This window comes from Anopheles stephensi, chromosome X (assembly GCF_013141755.1).
Source record: "Anopheles stephensi strain Indian chromosome X, UCI_ANSTEP_V1.0, whole genome shotgun sequence".
NCBI lineage: Eukaryota > Metazoa > Arthropoda > Insecta > Diptera > Culicidae > Anopheles > Anopheles stephensi.
In genome coordinates this window covers 2,688,202-2,708,021 of record NC_050201.1, presented here as the reverse complement: position 1 = coordinate 2,708,021, position 19,820 = coordinate 2,688,202, and the positions used below count along the sequence as shown (strand labels likewise).

Genomic DNA, 19,820 nt, shown 5'->3' with positions numbered 1-19,820 from the left:
GCCGTACCCGAACTGTCAAATGCTTCCGTCAACCTGACGCGTGCTGTCAATTCCCGTCCCGGATCCAACCCTATATTAATCACCAGCGCCGTCATAACACGCCGTGTGCAGTTACGAACTCACTCAGTCAATCCGTACGAAAGCAAGTGAAACGTGCCAAGGTGCTCGGTAGCGAAGATAATCGCAAGTCGAAGCAGCGCAAAGCAGTGATCCCGTGATTTCAACAACTTCAATCAAGCGAACCTTAAAAACAAAGGGCGTTCCCGTATTATTTGTGAATAAAAAAGACAGACACAACTTTTCACAATGCCACGCCGAGGTCGTACCGCTTCTCCACCACCAGCAGCTCGCAGGTATGTAGCGAATTGGTGACCGTTTCTTTTTTTAATGTTGAGGTTAGGGCTTTTGCCGATGTTTTTTTGGCCTTTTGGTCGGCGTAATGGTAAACATCTGGAAAAAGTGTATCCGTTACATAACGCCATGCGGGTGATGGCTACTGAGGCGAGGTTGACCAGGTATAGAAAGTCCTGGAAGATAGGGAGCAGAGTCGATGATCTGCGGATGCCCTCCAAGGTACCTTCTCGTGACGTAGGAAGGATAGTTTTCCTGATTAGTGGCTAGACACTAGCGGGAGAGAGAGTGAGAAAGGTGGCGTGATGCTGGGCCGAAGGTTGCATGACAGTTGCGTTGTTGCGTCAGTAAATAGGGCGATCAGCTGAAAAATCTTGATCGAAAGTCCTGGTTTCGTCAGGAAAGCAGAAGATCAACTCCCAATATTGCACCACATTTCATAATTTGATGAAATCGCTTTTCGACCCGCGATAAACACATTAATCATCCGTTGTTTTTATCCAACTGCGGACTAGAGCGATGGATGATGAAACATCTAGAAGCTTCCGGTGATTTTTGTCACCTAGCGAGCGATTGGAAGAAAGGATGACACACATGTTTTCGCAGGCGCGGAATTTTCTTCTTCTTTTTCCTCCTGCCGAGATGACCTTTGGAACGGACTCAATTCCGACTTTTGCTCGACTGATCAAAACAACACACAGCCGGACAAAGCCGATTTTCATGAGACTCTTTTTCTGCTTCTTCCTCTTCTGCAGAGCTCCCATGGCAGCTGCCCCAGCTCCGGCACCGGCTCCAATGAGACAGCCCGCCGTGCAGCATGCCGCTCCGTCCGCCGTTGCCGCCCCACCGATGGCCGCCCCATCCCAGGGTCCCGGTCTGATGGCGCAAATGGCCGCCACGGCCGGTGGTGTTGCGATCGGTTCCGCCGTGGTAAGTATCCACCCACGGACCCTGCCGGTGACCTCTCCACTAACCGCCCGCTTTTCTCCATACCTTTAGGGACACACCGTTGGTCACGCGCTGACCGGCATGTTCTCCGGCTCGGACTCGAAGGAAGCGGCACCGGTGGGGGCTGCCCCACCGCAACAGTACGCACCCGCCCCATCCCACCAGCCCGGCGAGACTGGACCGTGCGCCTGGGAGATGAAACAGTTCCTATCCTGCGCCCAGAACCAATCGGACCTGACGCTCTGCGAGGGTTTCAATGAGGCGCTGCGTCAGTGCAAAGTGCAGCACCACATGTAAATCTAGTTTGCTAGCTTGCCGGAAAAAAAAAGAAACAGCCAACCAGTCGAAAATATTGTCTAGCAAAATATGTGTGCGTGTGTGTTTTTGTTGTAACGAATTCGGTTATTACGAACGTGGGGTAATTTAATTTAAAAGTCCTTCAAAGTCGTGGTCCAAACGCTACGCTACTCTACCGTGCTCGGGGGCATCTAATGTGCGCGGGTTCCTGCGCCATCCCTTGGTTTGGAACCCCCACCCGGGAACGGGTAGTGTAGATGGAGCAGGTGTTCGCGATACATTTAGTTAACATTTTATTATTTTCCCTGTACCCTTTGTTTTTTGTATCGTTTACATTGACGCTAGTAGTGCGTACAGTAAGATGGTGTACCAGCGCCAGGATTAGTCGAAATAAAAGGTTTTGCGCCGGAATTTAATTTTTCGGCGCAAGTAAAACGCAAGCAGTGTCTAGTGGCTTTATCTCAATACGTCTTCACTCTGTTCCAGGCAGCAGGAGGAAGCTAAGCCTGTTTCTCAAATTTTTCGGAAGTCGATCAGATATTGACTTTATTTTTTTACAGCGAGAAATGGTGAGTTGATTGGCGTCCTCTGTCAGGAGGGTTGTGCCTAGTAAGGGTTCCACCAACTGTTTCGATCTAGAAGACTCTAGAAGGTCTAGTAGCCTGAAGCGTAATCTTCGACGAGCAAGAGTCTAGGATTATCCCTTGTCTGTCGAAGACTAATGGACGCATCAGGCTTCTAGAGACCTTCTAGAGTCTTCTAGATTGAAGCAGTTGGTGAAACCCTTACTAGGCACAATCCCCTAGACCAACTCCGTACCAAGATAGCAGGACTCCTCAACTTCCTCTAGATCGTCACCGCCCCGAAGAAGGCTCTATAATAGTTACACAAATGGAAAGAAAAAAAGCTAATTTAACACCGACCCTCCTCCATCAACCTCATTCTCATCATCTTCCTGCTCCGATGAAAACAATCAATCACACCCAACCACTTGGGGGCATAATTTTTCTGCATTTATTGATTTAACGTTTTAGCGTATCCGTTTTTCTCTTGTTTGTTCTGTTTTTTTTTCGATGAAATTGAATGAGTAACTAACTGTACACAGCGGGAGGGGCGGGGTGGGGTTGTGGGAGGGGGGAAATGAGGTCCTTACTTATAACTATTACCTTTCTGCACACACACACCCACCCACACACGACACGTGATCGTGGTGGTTATCCGTGTTTTTGCCTTCTGCTTCACTTTCGCTCAACATTCTCAAGATCTAGCCTAGCCTATATACATGCAACGGGCATATATGCACACAATACGCACACACACACACACACGAAAACACACGCACAATCGTTTAACATGTATGATTTAAAATAAGTGTAACATTAATCCGGGGGAAGCAATATGTTGGGGAAGGTTTGCTGAGGTGATTGGTTATTGGAAATGCAAAGTAGGCACAGCATTTGCTCCCGTAGCCCTGTGTCGCTTCCAACTTTCCATAAGCAAAATACGCAAACAAACACACAAAAAGAAAGAAAAAGAAAACAATTACAAAACCACAACTTGCTGTCTTTCGTTAGGGTTTCAGTAGAGGATTTGCTCCTGAGTACTTTGTGACGTTTTGGAGTCGTAAGGACTTTAGGCAGTCTGATGGCATCCCCATCGCGATCACGAGATCAGCATACAGCTCAAACAGTTCCGGGGGGGGGGGGGGGGGGGGGGGCAACAGTTATGTAAGCGGCGAGATCGTAAGCAGATAAAACAGATGTCCATAAGCTTCACAGATTCTACGCGGATTAAAAAGGGAGTTGGTGGTGTTGCTAGCTCACGTGGCGCGCGCCATTTTATCCCAGGCGCCTCACACTGATGCGCGCCCTAATTCAGTCCCAGTGTTGCAATGTTAAGTGATGAATTGCCAGAGGTTTTTGGAGGATAGCTCCTAAGCGAGAGTAGCCGGTACAACCGTGCGCATGCTGGTCGTTCTACGTTGGAATGGTATTTAAAAATGTACAAAATAAAACAAATGCGAATAAGATCATGTTGTTCGTGGGTAGGTATTTGTTGACTAGGAGGTGAGGGGGAGCGGGGGGGCTTTAAAAATAGAAGGCGCACATTTTTACATGCCAGCTTCAGGCTTCAGGGCAGTTTTGGATTAGCGTTAGTGTTAGCGTTCCGGAAGCCAACTTGCTTTTAGGTTCATCGCCATCGAATTTGAAACAGATTCCCTGCAGAGGAATGTCAATTTGGTTAGAAACATGAAGTTTTAATATAAAAAAAAAACACAAACAAAATACGAATTGTAAAAGCGCATGCACGAACAGAGTAAACAATATAAACGAACCCATTGAACCTCACTGAAGGGTCAAACTAACAACTGTCAAAAGCTGGTTGGCGTCTAAAGCAAGGGTGCGCTTTGGCGAGTGTGTAAGCGTTGGCATTAATTGTTGTTTTGTTTCTAGATCCAAGCAAGCAATGCTTTTTGTTTAACTATCTGCTTTTTTGTTACCTTATTGCACCATTTTTTTTTTTTACGTTCAACTAAGCCGAGAGATGACAGAGGAGTGATGATATCGCCGACGGTAAGAGCCGAGCGAATAAAAAAACAAAACAAAAAAAAAACAAAAATGTCTCCAAAACTATAAAAATATGCTCTGACTGGTTTTGTGCTGTGCCGGTTTGTAAGTCATACGGGGCGTATTTCGACAGTTTTCACAATTGACTAAATGACGACAGAAAGCACATGGAGAACCTGGTGGGTTCCAGCTTCAGCTGAGTTGATACGACAGCGACAGCGCCTCATTGAGACATTGAGGCTTTCTATCGACTCGCAGGGACCTGTTGGATCCCTTGCGAATCCCTGACATACTGCTGTTAAGAGATGGACAAAGTCTGACAACTCAAAATCTCTCTAGCACTAATCTCTCAACATTGCGTTCGTTCTACTATACCTGTTCACTATCTGACTGTGCTGTACCCTTCCTGCGTTCTACTCTGTTTGCCAAACAAACGAAAAACTACCAGTAAAAAAATAAATTATTGCACTACTGCTTCAGCTCGGTGTAAAGATGTAAGAATAAAAAGGGTTTCAGGTTGTCTCAGGAAACTGGACATTCGGTCGAACTCCTGCGAAAGTGTGGTGTGTGTGTGTGACCGCTCTCTCTCTCTCTCTCTCTCGCTCTATCGTACGACTCGTCTAGAATTCACATCGTATTGTACGCGTTAGCTGTGACGGTGGCAGAAGGCCCCGTAGCGCCAGATACACCCGGCCCTGGTGCCGTGCCGATGTGCCGATGCTGCTGCAGCTGTCCGATGTTGTACTGATGATGGTGATGCACCAGATGGTGATGCACGTGCAGGTGATGATGGTGATGTTTCGCACTGGGGCTTATTTTCGCTAGCGGATGTGTTCTGCCGTGTTGCTGCGTCCGCTTGCCTCCCACCTGTGAACCCGCCTCACCCGATCCACCGGACTGTTGCAGCATTAGTTTTGCGGTGTTGTTATTGTTTCTAGCGTTACTGCTGCTGTTCGTACCGATGCCTGGCCCGGACGAACCGCGACCGGGAGCCGGTACGTGCGCGGTTTGGCTGACGTTGGTGCTTTTGTTGTTGTACGGTGCGGTACCTGCACCATGCTGGGCGAGGACCAAACCACGCACCAGAGGAGGAACTGGTGGTCGCATCGAGTCGTCTAGACGCCACTGCGTTGCGGAGTGCGATAGGAGGTTGTTGGTGGTGGATTGAGCGAACGGTTTGCCACCGGTGCTGCTTTGCTTGAGCGGTTCGAAGACCGAGCGGGGTCGTTGGGTCCGGGACAGTGAGCTACTACCGACCGGACGTACGCGAGGACCCTGCACCTCGTACCGATCGACAAGATCACGCACTGTCACATCTTCCGGTGGAGTGGTGCTCTGGTGTGCAGCTTGCCCTGTCGCCGGTCCCGACACCAGTCCGGCCAGCGGTGACGGTGACGATGGTGAGGACGCAGTGGCGGTGGTTGTCGACGTGGTCGCAGAGGAAGTGGCTGGAGGTCGCTTCGCCTGACTGCCCATCGATACGTGCACGGCAACGGGCGACGATGGTAGCGAGCGTACCTTTTTCGGTCCCTGCCGTCGGTCGTTCGATTTCGCTTCAAAGCTCATCTTCAGGTTACGCACCTTGCCTGCATTGAATGTATCCTCCTCGGCTCCATCACCGGGCTCATGCGGCTGTGACTGCTGCGGACGCTCAACGACACCACCGGCACCCCGTACGCTTACCCGCAAGCAGTACGATGTGGAGGATTCGGCTGGATTCCGCGGGACCGAGTCATCACACCCAGCGCCGGCAAACGAATGTTGATGGTTGGGCTTGACCTGGCGCTTTGCGGGCAGCGGGTTCGTACTGCCGACCGATTCACCGGACCGACTGCCTGGTTCCGCGTACAGATTGTAGGAATCGGGTGCGGATGCGGATAACCGCGCGTAGCTCGATGAAACCATTCCCGGGCGTTCACGGGCGGCCGGGTAGCCTTCTTCTTGCTGTTCTTTTTGCGAGTGTTGTTGAGTGGTGCACGACGCAGCCAGATCGTCCCCGTGCGCACCGGTGTCGGTCGATACCGCTGACGTTGCGGTGGGCAACGTGGAAACCGTCGTGGAGGGAGTGTTCCACTTCATCGTAACGGTGGAGGCGACGTTCGTACTCCGCTGCTCTATGCGCTTCTTCGTGCGCTTCACCGTCCCTGGATGCCATGGAATTACGTCTCTCTCGTCGATAAGCGCTCCACTGCCGCTACCACCACTACTACTGCTGTTCACTACACCGGGCGGTCCGGAGGTAGTCAAACGCCGTTGTTGATTGACCTGTGGCCCTGCTGCTCGAGATTCCTCGCTACCGGTACAACCCGAATCACAGCTACTCCACGAACATTGACGCAATACGCTCACCTCCGGGGCAGGTTTACAGCAGCTGCCGGCGTCCGATTCCGATGCCACTTCACAACACTCCATACTACCGGCAGCAGCTGGAGCATCGGTAGGAGCGGGTTCCGTGAATCCTCCGACCGCAGCGGAACACTGTTGAATGATTTGCGCGGAAGACGTCCAACAGATGGGTTCGCTTCTACCATCTCCTGGATCCCACTGTTCGGGATTGTTCGTACGATTGTCGCCCTTCCCATCCAGCGACACTGTTGAAGAGGCCGGTGCTGTGGCGTTCGCTTCCTTCGCCTCGTGAACATCCTTACGGGTCGCTTCACGGATGGCAGACGCAACCGCAACTGCCGCCGCTTCAGCCGCTACGGACGCTATCGGTATGGGAGCCACGGGCTGGGACAGTAGCGTACCGGGATCGTTTAGCAGTGGTGGTGGTGCGATCGGTATGTTGCTCCCGCTGTTACACTCCAGCTCACTGACGATCGCTTTCACCGTGGACCCCAACAGTGTTGAGGTGGACGACGGTACTGTGGATGGCACTGATGTCGCAAGTGACTGTGATGAACAGCCGGAATCCTGATCACTGGTCCCGGCGCCACCGCCACTACTACTGCTGCTGCTGCTGCTGCTGCTGCTCGGGAACAGTTTCCGGATGAAGCTTTCCGAACGGTTTGGTTTGGCGGTCGAAGACGTGGTGGCCGCTGCCGCCAGGCTGGAGAGAACCTTCTTGCGCACATCGTTCGGTGGCAGCTTGTCCTGCAAGTGCACTATCTGGTTCGGTGAGACGCTGTAGTTCTGCCCGTTGCCGCACGGCATGCGTATCGTTTTCGTTTCGGTGCAGGGCGAACGCATATCGAGCGCACCGCCGTGCAGATGTTCCAGCGAGTAGCTCTGCTGCTTTCGGCGCCCGGTACCGCCGCATGGGGCGCCCGACCCGACGTACGGTTCGATTTGATTGTCCAGCTCAAGCATGGTGCGGGTGCGCGATGTTCGCGACGCCGCTGGGAACGACTTTTCCGCGTACGCCAGCGACGACGATTCAAACTCGTAGCTGTCCGACCAGCGAGGATTGAACGAATCGGGCGAGAGACTTTTGTGGCGCTTCAATGCACCCGAACCGCGGCCACAGATTCGTCCTTCGCAAGGGATGAACGCTTTGCCGGCGGTTGTCGTCGCTGGGAGAAAGAGATTGGCCAACAGTTTGCTGTGCTTCGAGGTGGAACTTGCTGTACATGCTGCTGCCGGGAGTGTCGTTTGCTGTTCGGATTGTGATTGCGTATCGGTGCCGGCACTACTGCTGCTACCATCTCCCGCAAGCTCAAGCTGTTTGAGGTTATGTGGATGAGCGGATTGTAGTTTCGATTGACGTGTGCGTGTTCGTCCCCTGCTACTGGCACCAGCCTCGTCTCCATCTGCTTCATCCGCTCCATCCAGTCGTGGTTCGAAATCAGCCTTTTCCCCTAAAACGCCTACACTCGCCGAAACGTCACCATCGTCGGCGTCAGCATGATTATGGCCAGCTTTGCCCGCAGCAGACACTACCAGGTGCTTTTTACCACCACCAGCCTGAACACCAACAGCACCGTTCAGTGCCTGGATGAGCGGAGTCGGTTCACTGCCCGGCAACGAACGACCCTCCTTCGCACCGGCCAGCTTTAGGTTCGTTTCGCTCTTGCTACGCTGCAGCTTTTCTTTGTTCTTCATCGCATCCAGCATACCCTGGTACGTTTCCAGCTGCATCAGGAAGTTCTTGTTCGGCTTGATGCAGCTACGCTTCTCCTTGACGTGGCGCAGCGCATGCTCAAAGTTCCACCCGTTCGCCTTCATCGCGTACGCTATCACGACCGATGCCGACCGGCTGATACCCATCTTGCAGTGCACCAGCACCTTCGAGCCTTCCATCTTGGCGCGCGAGATGAACTTGAACGTGTTGTCCCAGTGGCGCAGTAGGTCGGTCTTCTCGTCATCGTACACGCGCACGTTGCAGTAGTGAAACAGCCCCGGGAAGAAGTTGTCAATCTCGCGCGTTACGTTCAGTATGTGATGGACGCTGTGTCGGAGGAAAACGTATGTCAGTAAATGTTTCCACTTTCCTGCGCGGCACACAAGTACATACCCGTTCCGTTGCAATTCTTCCAGATTGCTTGCGTTCCACTCGGATCCAAGGTACACGTGATCGAAAATCTCCGTCGGTGCATCCATCTGGCCCAGGATGACGAGCATTTCGGCATCGATGAACGGTTTGTACTCGCCCAAATCCATGTCCAGCAACTCCTCGAGCCGACCACGTATAAACTTTGACGTCACATCGTCCAGATCGACCGACATCATCACTTCCTTCAGCTTCGAGCGTATCACGCTTTCCGTTTCCTCGCGTTCGGTCGGTCTAAAACGGGGAAAGGGACAAAGAACAGATCAGACACAGGCGCAACGATGCAACCAATCGTGTAAACCGTACTTGCTGCGGATGGAGCCCGGCGACGGTGGGCGTCGACTTTCTAGTGAATCCATCGCGTTCCATTCGTTGAGACAGGAGCGGTCCGAATCGATATGCGCCTCATAGTACGACACCCAATCGTGCGACGGACCGCCGGCAAAGAAGTTATGCTCGCGCGCCTTAAATGATGCTTTGTGCAGTGTTTGCAGCGCGGACCACATCGCCTGCACCGAGACCGGTTTGAAGATGTGCTGCTTGCCACAGGAGCTAACGCTAAATCCTCTGCACGAGATGAAACGAGTGCAAGGGTGGTAAGAAAAGGTTAAACTCACAGTCACAACCAATAATTTTGCCAGCGTAACGTACCCATCGCCATCTAACCGTATGGACGTGTCCGCCAGTACCTTCAGCACCAATCCGACCGTCGTCCGCTCGTTACAATCAATGCCGAGGAGACAGGACTCTTCAATCTTTTTCCCTCCTTCCATGGTGGCAATGGCACTGTTGCTGATCGAATGCTGGTTCTGGTACTGATGGCCCTGCTGTAGCTCTTGCCCTTGGCAGCAAGCGGTTGCGGATTCGTTCGATTCCGTGTCTCGCTTATCGGCGACCGTCACCTCATCCGGGCCGGTCGGTGTGGAGCACGTGTCGTCCGAACCGTCGCCCATTCCCGGCACGGCGGTGGTGCTATCAATTAACCTACTACTAGTTTTACTATCACATTGATCACTCCTGCACGGAACATCGGATCCGTCGGGCAGACGAACGTTGAGGACGCAGCTGTCCACACTGGTCGACACGAACGTATCGATGCCGGCGAACGGTTCGCCGGTGCAGCTACTGTGGCGCGTGTGTGCCGTCGTCGTCGTCGTCACCGCCGTTACTGTGCCGGACAGTGTTGAGCAGGTCGAGCGACCACCGTGCAGGGGCTGCTGCTGCTGTTGTGCCGCGGCTGGGATGGTGGTGAAGGTTGCCGGCGGCGTCGCTGACAATGGCCACGATGAGACGATGCTACCGTTTGTGGTGCTGCCGATACCGTTGCTGCTGCTACCACCTCCGGTAAGGTATAGTGTGCCGGTGTTGTGGCGCTTGCTTGTTACTGTGCGTGATACCACGACCAAATATCTGGTCCGACCCGTCCGTAACGATTCCAACTTTACAGCCTGTGTGGAAAAATGAGGGGGGCGAAATACGGTTAAGCAGGATGCTGTTGTCTGAAGTGGCCCGAAGAGCCGAAGCGGGTTTAAGTACGCACCATCTTGAGGGTTTCTTCCGGCCGCAACAAGCAAAACATCGACTGCAGGTGCTGCTGAATGTCGGAGGAGGAAGAACTGCTCCCACTGCTGCAGGAGGAGGCCGGCCGGCTGGCTGCCCTACCCTCCATCTTACTCTCGCCGGTTTCCACCGCACCGGAGACATATCTGTTCGCTGATTCTTCATTTAAAATGCTATCCACGCAGCAGGTATCACTAACGCTAACCGTACCACAGCCAGCCGTGGTGCTAGTGCCGGTGACCTGATCCTCGCACGAGGCACGAAGCTGCTCGTTTGACCCAAGCATCAAGGCTGCGGTCCCTTGACTGGTGCTGAACTTCTGGCATTCGCTACGGCTGCAGGGAAATGGAAGTGGGAAATGAGCGCGTTAGTGGTGCACGGCTACCGACTTTTCCGCACGCAGATACTTTACCTATTGTTGACTTTCGATGTTTCTTCGTCGTCTGTCGCCTGTAAATTCTGTCCAAAGTAAAGCACAAATAATAGATTACATCACCAGCTGAACTGTTTGATCTCGTTCACCGATTACTAGGATCGGAAAATGACAGTGCAATGCGTGAGGATTCATCAACCTTACCACTGCGAAGCCGTGCTTGACATTTATTTTGAAAAAATACATTTTGCTTCAATTACACAAGTGTTGTTGGTAGAAATCCTTTTAAACTGTTATGGCTATAATGTGGAGCAATCCAAAGACATAAAGTCCTCCACAGCTCGTAATGTACTACACGTCCAACAGCTTCGAACCAATGTTTCCCTGCTACTGTCAGTGTCTAGTCTCCCTTAGTTTTGCAACAAAGCCACAAGTGTTATCTTCACAACAACTACAGCAACAAAAAAAAACGGCTCACCATGCAAATACGTTATCAACATCCAGCGAGCATATATATGTGTCAGGAAGTGCATTCCCGCATTCCTAGAAGAAAAAAAAACAGGGGGAAACTATTCCTTTCGCACGACCGGGTTTGATGATGCAGCCAATTGGTAGCATCGTGAGCAAGATCTGATTTCCCGATTAGGAAATGATCGTAAATTGAGCTCAAGTTAGCAAATCTCGGCCCCCGACAGCCCTCGACGCGGCGTGTGCGTACATTTGATGCGGACATTGCAGATCCCCAAGCACAGGAAATGGTACACACACGGCGGACATTGCCGTCTGATGTCCTCCTGCCGGGGAGCTTTCCGCCGCTTACCGCAATGATCTCATGTTGCTTGTGGGACAGCGCTTTGCCATCGCACACCAGACCGACGTGACACACTGGGCGCAAAAAACCCACCAACACGCGCGCACCTACGCACCAAAGCCGTGGCCATCGAGTCGAGTCACTTTCGGAACACCGTGCACCGTGAAGGCCATCGGCAAGAAACGGAAAGCGAGCCTCACGAAAATGTTGCATCAACGGCGAAACGTGACGCCTGTAAACAGGGGCCGCATCTCGCGCGAGCAAGCAGCAACCCTCACATGCGTTCTTTGCTGCGTAAGGCCACACAACTATCGCAACTGGTGTGTGTGTGTGTGTGTGTGTGTCGGCTGGAGTTTTGTTGTTTTCGAAACGAACAATTTATTCCAATTTTTATTCGATTGCGAACGAACGTCTCGCAACTCACAGTTTGCCGTTCGGTTGGCTAGGACACTGGCGGGTCTTCAGTTCTAGCGCCACCGAAGGACATCTCAACGAGCATTCGGACATCGGTGTTAATAGCCCGCGGAGACACAAGTAGCGCAGGCACTAAGTAGGATGGCCGCTTGTAAATTTTATTACCACCGTCCCCTGCATTCCTCTCCTCGTCCGGCCGGATAGGGTCATATAGCATTATAGCACGGCTCGGTCGAAAAGAGAATTGGCAATGATTTGCGCTCGGCGATCGTAAAAAGAAAATAAAAAAAAACGCAGCCGGCAGCATCTTTCTCCATCGCTGCATCGTGGGGATCGTGTGCAGTAAACCTTAACCTCAGCAGAAAAGTGCATTGTCTGTTGCCGACTCTCGTTCGTGTGAGCGCTGCCACACAGACATCCAAACCTGACCCACGGGTTGCAAAAATTTTACGACCGGGCGCTATAAATATGTTCGCTTCGGGTCTGCCCCGAACCATCGTAAAACTTATGTTTGCAATCGATTAGCCATAACTACTTCATTTATCCACGTCCAGTTAAGCATCCCGCATTGTGCCTCTTTAACGCTAAGAATTAACAGTGCTGGCGAAGGGGAGTGTCATTTTACTGCCATCCAGGTGTGAAGCATGTCCAAGCAATACACTCTTCTCCACGTGGACTTGGCGGAAAGGATTCACACAACACACAACGACCCAAACCCTGAGACCTGAGGTGTCTCTCTCGCACGTTCAATAACTCGCTGTCTCTCGCTTACGTCCACGTGATGCTGGGGCTGCTGCTGTTTACGGCCATGTTTATGATCCGCCTACCGACAGACGGCGACGACCCTTATAGCAAAAAAAAAAGAAAGAAAAACCATCGCACATCTCGGCGAAAGAGCTGCTTAGGGCAGACAGAATTCTAATTTTAGCCGGCCGTGCGACGCGTCCTTCAAATTGGATGCTTCCTTGTTGGCGAGACCCAACAAACTGGGGGGGGGGAAATCTAACCAATTTGAAAATGTGCAATACGCGAGACTACCTCAATCTTGTGGAGTCTCTGGAAGCGAAAGCTAGTTTTGCTTGTGCAGGCCCGCATTACACCAAGACCAACAGTATGCAGTCCGTACTGCGCATTGTCACGTCTAATGGCGCGCCAGCTAGCCGTACACACACGTTCATTGCGTGTCCTCCTTTGTGTCCCATACAGGGCAGATGCTCTGCGGCCGGTCGCCAATGAAAGTTGGTAGCGTGCGGGGACAGACAGACAGCAGGACCGACAAACAGGAAATACTACCCAGTGGGCCCGGTTGCACAGGATACGCGGTTGGGGAGCTGAGCAGAGCAAACCTGTTTCTGTGTGGTTCGCCATGTTTTTTTTTTTTTTTGTTTGCTTTCTTCAAAAGCCCCATTTCGAAAGATATCATTCTGCGGGCCCCGTCAGCGAAGGGGGACGATCTTTGGTTCATCGTCGTCGTCATTTTCTCTGCATCCATCAGGTTCGGCCCTCACCAGACGGTTCAGTGCAACAACAACAACAACAACAAAATGTACCCATTTCAACTTGACCTACATACTTTTAATCGCTGATACTGAGGTGAAGAAAACTTCGATCTTCTCGCGGAGTTCGACTTCGCGACTACCTAAAAAGGGGTTGCTTGTATGCTAGCTTGGTTTGGCTTCATTTCAGCAGCGCACGGTTCGGTGGGTAGCAACCTTTCATTCTTAGTCTGAGGTCCAGGTTTAGAAACTAACAACGCTTCCAGCAGCTTCGTGCGTAGTAATTGGGAGGAAAGTCCCAGATGCAAGCGGGTAGCACCAAACCGGATCGACAATGGGACAAACGGTTCGAACAAATCTGACACCAACCAGAGATTTCTCTTGCAACAATTACGCTGCTGTGCGTACCCGGGTTAATGGCAACCATGCCTCAATATGCACCAGCCAAGGACACATGAGATCATCAAGGTGATGGATGCAGAGATCGATATACCTGCGGCTCTGCAGCGGTTAGTAAGAAAGCCCCCGGCGGGCGAATGCGTATGTAGAGATCCTTGGACTGTGGATTTCTTCTTGGAAAGCTCTCGTGCGGGGTGTTCTCGGTCTTCCCTGACTTGTCTTTACCCGTCAGCTCTTGGTCAGGATTCGATGCTGGACCCCGGGCTCTCGAGTTCTTTATCGACTAGTCTATACCTTTATATGGGTAGCAAATCTCCCCGATCCGGGGTACGCTCGATGATACTTACCGTATTCGTATCGTCCTGATGGCTGATGGGGTACTGCTGATGGCTCGTGGCCAATGCCATAAGGACCATGCGCTCGCGTGTCGCCAAACTCACACACACACATAAACACACACAGACACGCAGTTGTTATAAAGCTATCTTTTTTATGTATATAAATATTGCAACCATCGGTTTGCGGACGATTTAATACAGGGAGCACGATACACGATAGACACTCCTTTCTTCTGTGCCACTTAACTACATCCTCACGGGGACGTTCGAGTGGATTTGATTGTGTGAAGCCACCCCATTTGGGGGGGGGGGTTGTTCTGTTTTGTGTTGCGGTTGATTGTGAAGCTGCTGTGGTCGGGTTTTTCACGTTGAGGTGGCTTTCGGCGGCACAAAATCCATCCTTTCTTCTACACACACACACACACAGGATAGGGACCGTTGTTGACAATGCTGTTGAGCTGGATGCACACGCACGCGCCACACACACACACGTACACACACAAAGATATCTAAATAAACAAATACTGGTGTTATGGTGTGGCGATCCGATGCGATGCTGCACTTGTTTCACTGACTGGCTTTTAGAGATGGTGACCACTATGCTCGGGAACTATGCTTATGGCGCGCACACACACACACACACGTACAGATGCGCCATCGCGATGTAATGGGCCGAACAAAAAATCTTAAAATGGGGTCATGTTTTGGACAAACGCACCACTAAACACGCACTTTTTTCTGCACACAGAGAGCCCCCATGAAATACACACACACACGTACAGGCAGGATAGAACAAACTAGAGACACACACACACACATACAGACGGAAAACGCGGTTGTTCACACCAAACTAGTGTTTTCGGTTACAGATAGCACCGTGTAGCCGCGTGGCTCATCAACGGAGTGATGCGACGGGGAGGGTGTGTGGGTGGTTTTGGGGTAGGTGGATAGTGCGGAACCCAACCGAAACCCAAACGGATGCTTTCTTCCAGTTCCAGGCGTCTTTTGTTGTTGTTACCGTGTGGTGGTGTGGGTTGTGTTGTTCGGTACACTCATCATTCCGAACCCCGACACACACACGCACGCAAACCGATCTATATAGCAAGAGGCGCCCCAAAAAACGCATCCGTACGCGTGAAAAAGGGTGATGACCACCGCACGACCTGCGGAAGTTCCCCGGTGGGGTGGAGATCGGGTGGGTGGGTTGGTTGGGTTTTGCCCTGGGTTGAATCAAAAACGGTCTCTGTCACTTTGCTCCTTTCTTTCTGTCCCACATTTTTTTCGGTGGCCAATTTGTTCGCCTTCTCTCTCTCTCTCGCTCTCGCTTTTGGGCGTTTGTTTTCGGAACCGATTGCAGATTCCCGATCCGGATCCGGTGCTACGGTAAGCCTCACGGTGTACCAGGCTACCGGTCACATTTCTCATCCATCCGGAATCCTTCCCACCGCGGGCATAAGGTCCTTCAGTGCAGTAGGTCGGACAAAACTCGAACTTCGCTCAGGCTTGATCCTGCGTGAAGCCACCGGAACCAACTTGTAGCTTTAGTCACACACATACACACGCTAGATCCGCGCATAAACATTGGATGGATGGAACGGCCGCTGGGTCTTGTTTTCTTCCGCTTCTTCTTCTTCTGCCGCTTCTTCTTTCAGCCAGCTGAACCGGAAGAAAGGACCATAAGGTGGCGGCTGGTTGGTCAGGCGCTGCCTCGGGGTGAGGTGGGAGAGAGGGGGGGGGGGGGGGGTAAGGGGAGGCTTTTTATGATTTGTTTGCCCCCCCAACCAGTTCGTTCCAGGCTTTTGTTTTGCAGACGGAGTTTATTGCACTTGGCGCCTGGCTTACGGGGGGGCGCCTCTTACGTATCGTGTGGCTGTGTTCGTGTGTGTGTGTGTGTGTTCCTTTCCTGTGTTTTGTTATCCTTTTTGAACCGTCGACGTACACGACGTAGATTCTTTCTTCGCTCGGTTCTGCTGGTTCGTTCGGAGCGGCACCGTTCACTACTTGTTACACCAAATGGTCATTCAACGGGGGCGAAGGGTGGGGGGAAGAAGGCCAGTCTGCATCACCGTTTTACACCCCGTTACTGAGTGGCACAATCGGAACGACGGATGCTTCCTTTTGCTTTGGCCTGCCTGGGGTTGATGGTTTTTCGCAACAAACCTCCGCCTAAAAGAGATTATTTCCACAACTGTTCGCCATCGCGCAGTGCCAGTTGGTTTGTTGGTTTGGCTGGCTGACTGGCTGGCTGGCTGGCTGGCTGGCTCGCGCTGTTCTATGTTTTTGTTCTTCGACACCGAGTGCTGGGAGACGGACGCGAGGCGTTAGAGTAAGTTTTTCGCCCAAAGGTTCGAGCACTATAACCTGAAGCGACGACACATACCGTACGCAGTAAGTGTGTGCACCATTCGACGATACCACAGAGCACAACACACCAGCAGCAGCAGCAGCAGCAGCGAAACCTTAGACGGCCATTTTGACAGTTGCTCTACAGGGATACGACTGTCCTGCTTCGGCGCACGCACCGAGATCACCCATTGCCTATGCTGCTAGCACACCATATGCCCCCCCCCGTGGTGGTCGTTTTCGGTGGTGTGGTGTATAGCAAAACTTTATGCTATATACACATACGCAGACGCACACACACACACATGCGCGCTTTCGTTTGCCGTCTTTCTTTTGGTGTGCTCTTTTACGCTACCGTGCCTAATCGCCGCCGTGGTAAGCGCATGTGTGTACGGGCCCGGGTACACCGTCCAGGCATGTGTGTGGTGTTGTGAGCTTCTTGGAATGCTTTCTCTTCGTCGGGCAGACGTCGCTTCACCAGAACCAGCCCGATACGAACTCCGGTCTGATTGTTCTGCTAAAATTCATTCTGAGATTTAGGGTTCTCGGCCGCGGACAAAAGAGGTTGAACGGTGGGCCCCCGTTACCCTAGGTATCGTTCAGTTCCCCCATCATTATCATTCATAAAGCGTGTTAGATAGTACTCCTCTTTGTTACGAGAGGGGGGGGGGGGGAAGCAGAGTTTTAAATGCCCAGGTCCAGTACAAAGTGTCATGGCATGAATGACGATCGATCCGTCGTGCTTCGGGTCAGCTGTTTTTGATTGAAGGCAACCTTTTTCTTTCAACCATGGACATTCATTTCGGTTCGGTTTCTTTCTGCTTTCTGCCGTGATTATTTTGCACAAATGTTCAACACGACTGCGGGCGCTGTTGTTTTATTGCAGAAATAGAACGCTCGTACTAAACCATCCGACACGCGTTCGGTGCCGTGACGAAAGAAAAAGCCTTTCCGTTACAATTCAATTCAACGTCACTATCGAATTTTTGTTTTCTTTTTTGAAAATTACGCGCTTTATTATATTTTTTGACGTTCGGGAAATTGGTCGGATAAATAGTTAAAACAGCAAAGGCAATTTCTGGTGATATGGTAACACATAATCGTTCGTTTTTCGTTTGGCAGTTTCTTGACATCGTGGTGCATAACGGCGATAAGCTTACTTCTATGTAAAAGGTGGTTAGCATGTATGTCACAAATACAGTAAAGGTCGGTTTCTACACAGCACCGTCGTTGTTCAACATGCTGTACAGTGGTTAGCAGGGGGCCGTATGAAAGAGTCGACTAGAAACTAGTGATGGGAAAAAGAATCAAGATTCGATTCCTAGTCGGAACGCACTGGTATTGATTGGAATCCCGACATTTGCAGTCGGTTTCAGTTTGACATCTGGTTTCAGGATCAGGATCCGGCTTTAGATTTGAATACAACTTCGGATTTATATCCAGTTTCGGTTCGGATTACATAGCGTTGTGTCAGTTGATGACCACCACTTGCGCTCCCTCAAAGAGAGGATCACTCTGACCAATACGTGTGAAGCGCTTTCGGAGGACGATAGCGACTACAAGCCTGGGATTTTTGACAGCCGATCGATTTTTCTTTATTATGTGCTGTCAGGTTCTTCGTCAAGCTAGTACCAGCGAGAAAAAAAAGATTTTTTCAGTGTTTGGGGTTTCAGTCTAGTCGGGATAATGAGAAAGTCTAACATGCTGGCGACGAGAAGGTAGGTAACGAGAAATGGGGGAAGTAAGGAAAGAAGCTTCAATGGTGTCCTGGATACTAGACCAGCGATAAAATATAAAATGTACAACCGATCTAAATGATCAAACATGTTCAATAGCGATATAGCTTGACATTTTTGTTCAACATACAGTGATCCGAAATAATATCTCTTGCATGCCTGATGTTGTGAGAAAAAGGTCAAAATAAAAAGTGACGTGTACATCAACCAACTTTCTACACAGCAGCGATATCCTGTGCTGGACAACTTTCTTCTTCTTTCTTAGCCAAAAGATGTCTTAAGGTCATGCCTGCCATTTCTGGCTTACTTATTGTTAATGTATCGGAGAACGGCCCAGATGAGATTTGGACCCCGGTTCTGCCGTGTGACCGCCGCCGATTGCGTTCCCAGTTCCCTGGACAACTGTGAATACTTCGAATCACTGAATATCGAGCAAAATCCCTTCCGCAAGCTCACAAAGCTGTGTTGGTGGTTATTTCACATGTCCATTACAACCAGAAGCGACCAGACAACACGTTTCACTTCTTATCTGAGTGGAATTCGGATAAAAATTCAGTGGATCAATCTCAACATGAATCAGAATCGACTCCCTCTTAGGAGCGTTTTTTCCCATCACTAGCTCATACAAAGACTGGTTGAAACGCACCATGAACATGTGGCTTGATGTTGGAAATGTTTCACATGCTCCTGCTTGAAACATTTCAGACCGGAACAATCCTGCCTATGGTGGAACACGTGCGAGGAAAAATCGTTAGAAATTTGTATTTTGAATGAGGAATCTTGCGGTACGAGATCACGTGGTGTGTCTCATATATTCATGTTCAGTTTTTTTCTAAGATATTCGGAATCGATGAAAGTATCGTGATGGGTGGTGATGATTCGAGGCAGTAGAAGCTGTCTTCGCACGGTAGGAATGGGCTCGATTCTCGTCCGGACCGTCTCTCCGTTCCATGGTCTGACGCTTCTTTCATAGGTACAATCATGTCAAGGAAGGCCTCTCGAGGTCGTTGAGCCAAAGAGGAAGAAGGTGCTGGATATACTTCAATTTAAGACCTAATAGATTCAGTTAAAAGAATCTCCCAAAAATGTACTATACATACTCACCTTCAATCAAATTAGAAACACACTCACTACCGTAGAAAATTATCTTGATTGCAATGCAGTATCGGCCTCATCGAAATTGCATTAGCTCGGCAAACAATCGTGACACAGCAGCTTTGGGAAGTATCGAACGAATTTAACGAACTTCAGTATGGCCATGAAATTTAAATTGAGTTCAATTTAGAAAAACCTTCAAACGACTTTTTCACTTCATCTTTGGTCTTGTGCTATGTAGTAGATTTACCCTACTAGAAGCTTTTGGAAGGGATCCAGAGTATAAGGACTTGTTCTTTTGAAGCTGTAGTATAGGATGAAACTGTGATGGAAGGTAATAGGTATGGTGAAAGTGTTCATGCGCGTTATTCATTTCGTGCTGATAACAGAGCAATGGTTAGCAGGGTTGAGCCTTGAAGTCTTCATTCGGAGGTATTGTAGGGTCAGGTCTAAAGTTCTTTAGGTCTTAAGGATCCTCTGAGTGAGCATCGACTAAAGAACATTTAGTAATCAAGCCCATGCCGCAAGCAGTTACAAACACATATTCTACAATTCTCAGAATCTCTAGATTGTTACATGCGACGTGTTGCCATATTGAATTCT

General features: G+C 50.6%; 2 protein-coding genes across 7 annotated transcripts; one reads left to right on the top strand and one right to left on the bottom strand.

The window, feature by feature from the left end:
- Positions 1–77: 77 nt before the first annotated feature.
- LOC118503736 (coiled-coil-helix-coiled-coil-helix domain-containing protein 10, mitochondrial) lies at positions 78–2,036 on the top strand. The gene is made up of 3 exons (XM_036037357.1): positions 78–353; positions 1,107–1,281; positions 1,351–2,036. Exons 1-3 carry the CDS (start codon positions 307–309, stop codon positions 1,594–1,596), a joined length of 468 nt encoding a protein of 155 aa, XP_035893250.1. The 5' UTR covers positions 78–306; the 3' UTR covers positions 1,597–2,036.
- Positions 2,037–2,658: 622 nt separating this feature from the next.
- Positions 2,659–17,278, bottom strand: LOC118503718 (serine-rich adhesin for platelets). Of its 6 annotated transcripts, none has more exons than XM_036037344.1 (8): positions 17,161–17,278; positions 14,053–14,552; positions 10,625–10,671; positions 10,193–10,547; positions 9,304–10,100; positions 8,959–9,219; positions 8,617–8,886; positions 2,659–8,550 (listed from the first exon to the last, which is right to left on the bottom strand). In XM_036037344.1, the coding sequence occupies exons 2-8, from the start codon at positions 14,119–14,121 to the stop codon at positions 4,791–4,793; spliced, it is 5,559 nt and encodes a 1,852-aa protein (XP_035893237.1). In that variant the 5' UTR covers positions 14,122–14,552; positions 17,161–17,278; the 3' UTR covers positions 2,659–4,790. The 6 variants fall into 6 exon arrangements, with proteins under 6 accessions (XP_035893237.1, XP_035893228.1, XP_035893199.1 ...); XM_036037335.1 differs by lacking the exon at positions 17,161–17,278 and adding an exon at positions 16,424–16,559; XM_036037306.1 differs by lacking the exon at positions 17,161–17,278 and adding an exon at positions 16,204–16,552 and having other exon boundaries at positions 14,053–14,781.
- Positions 17,279–19,820: the final 2,542 nt, after the last annotated feature.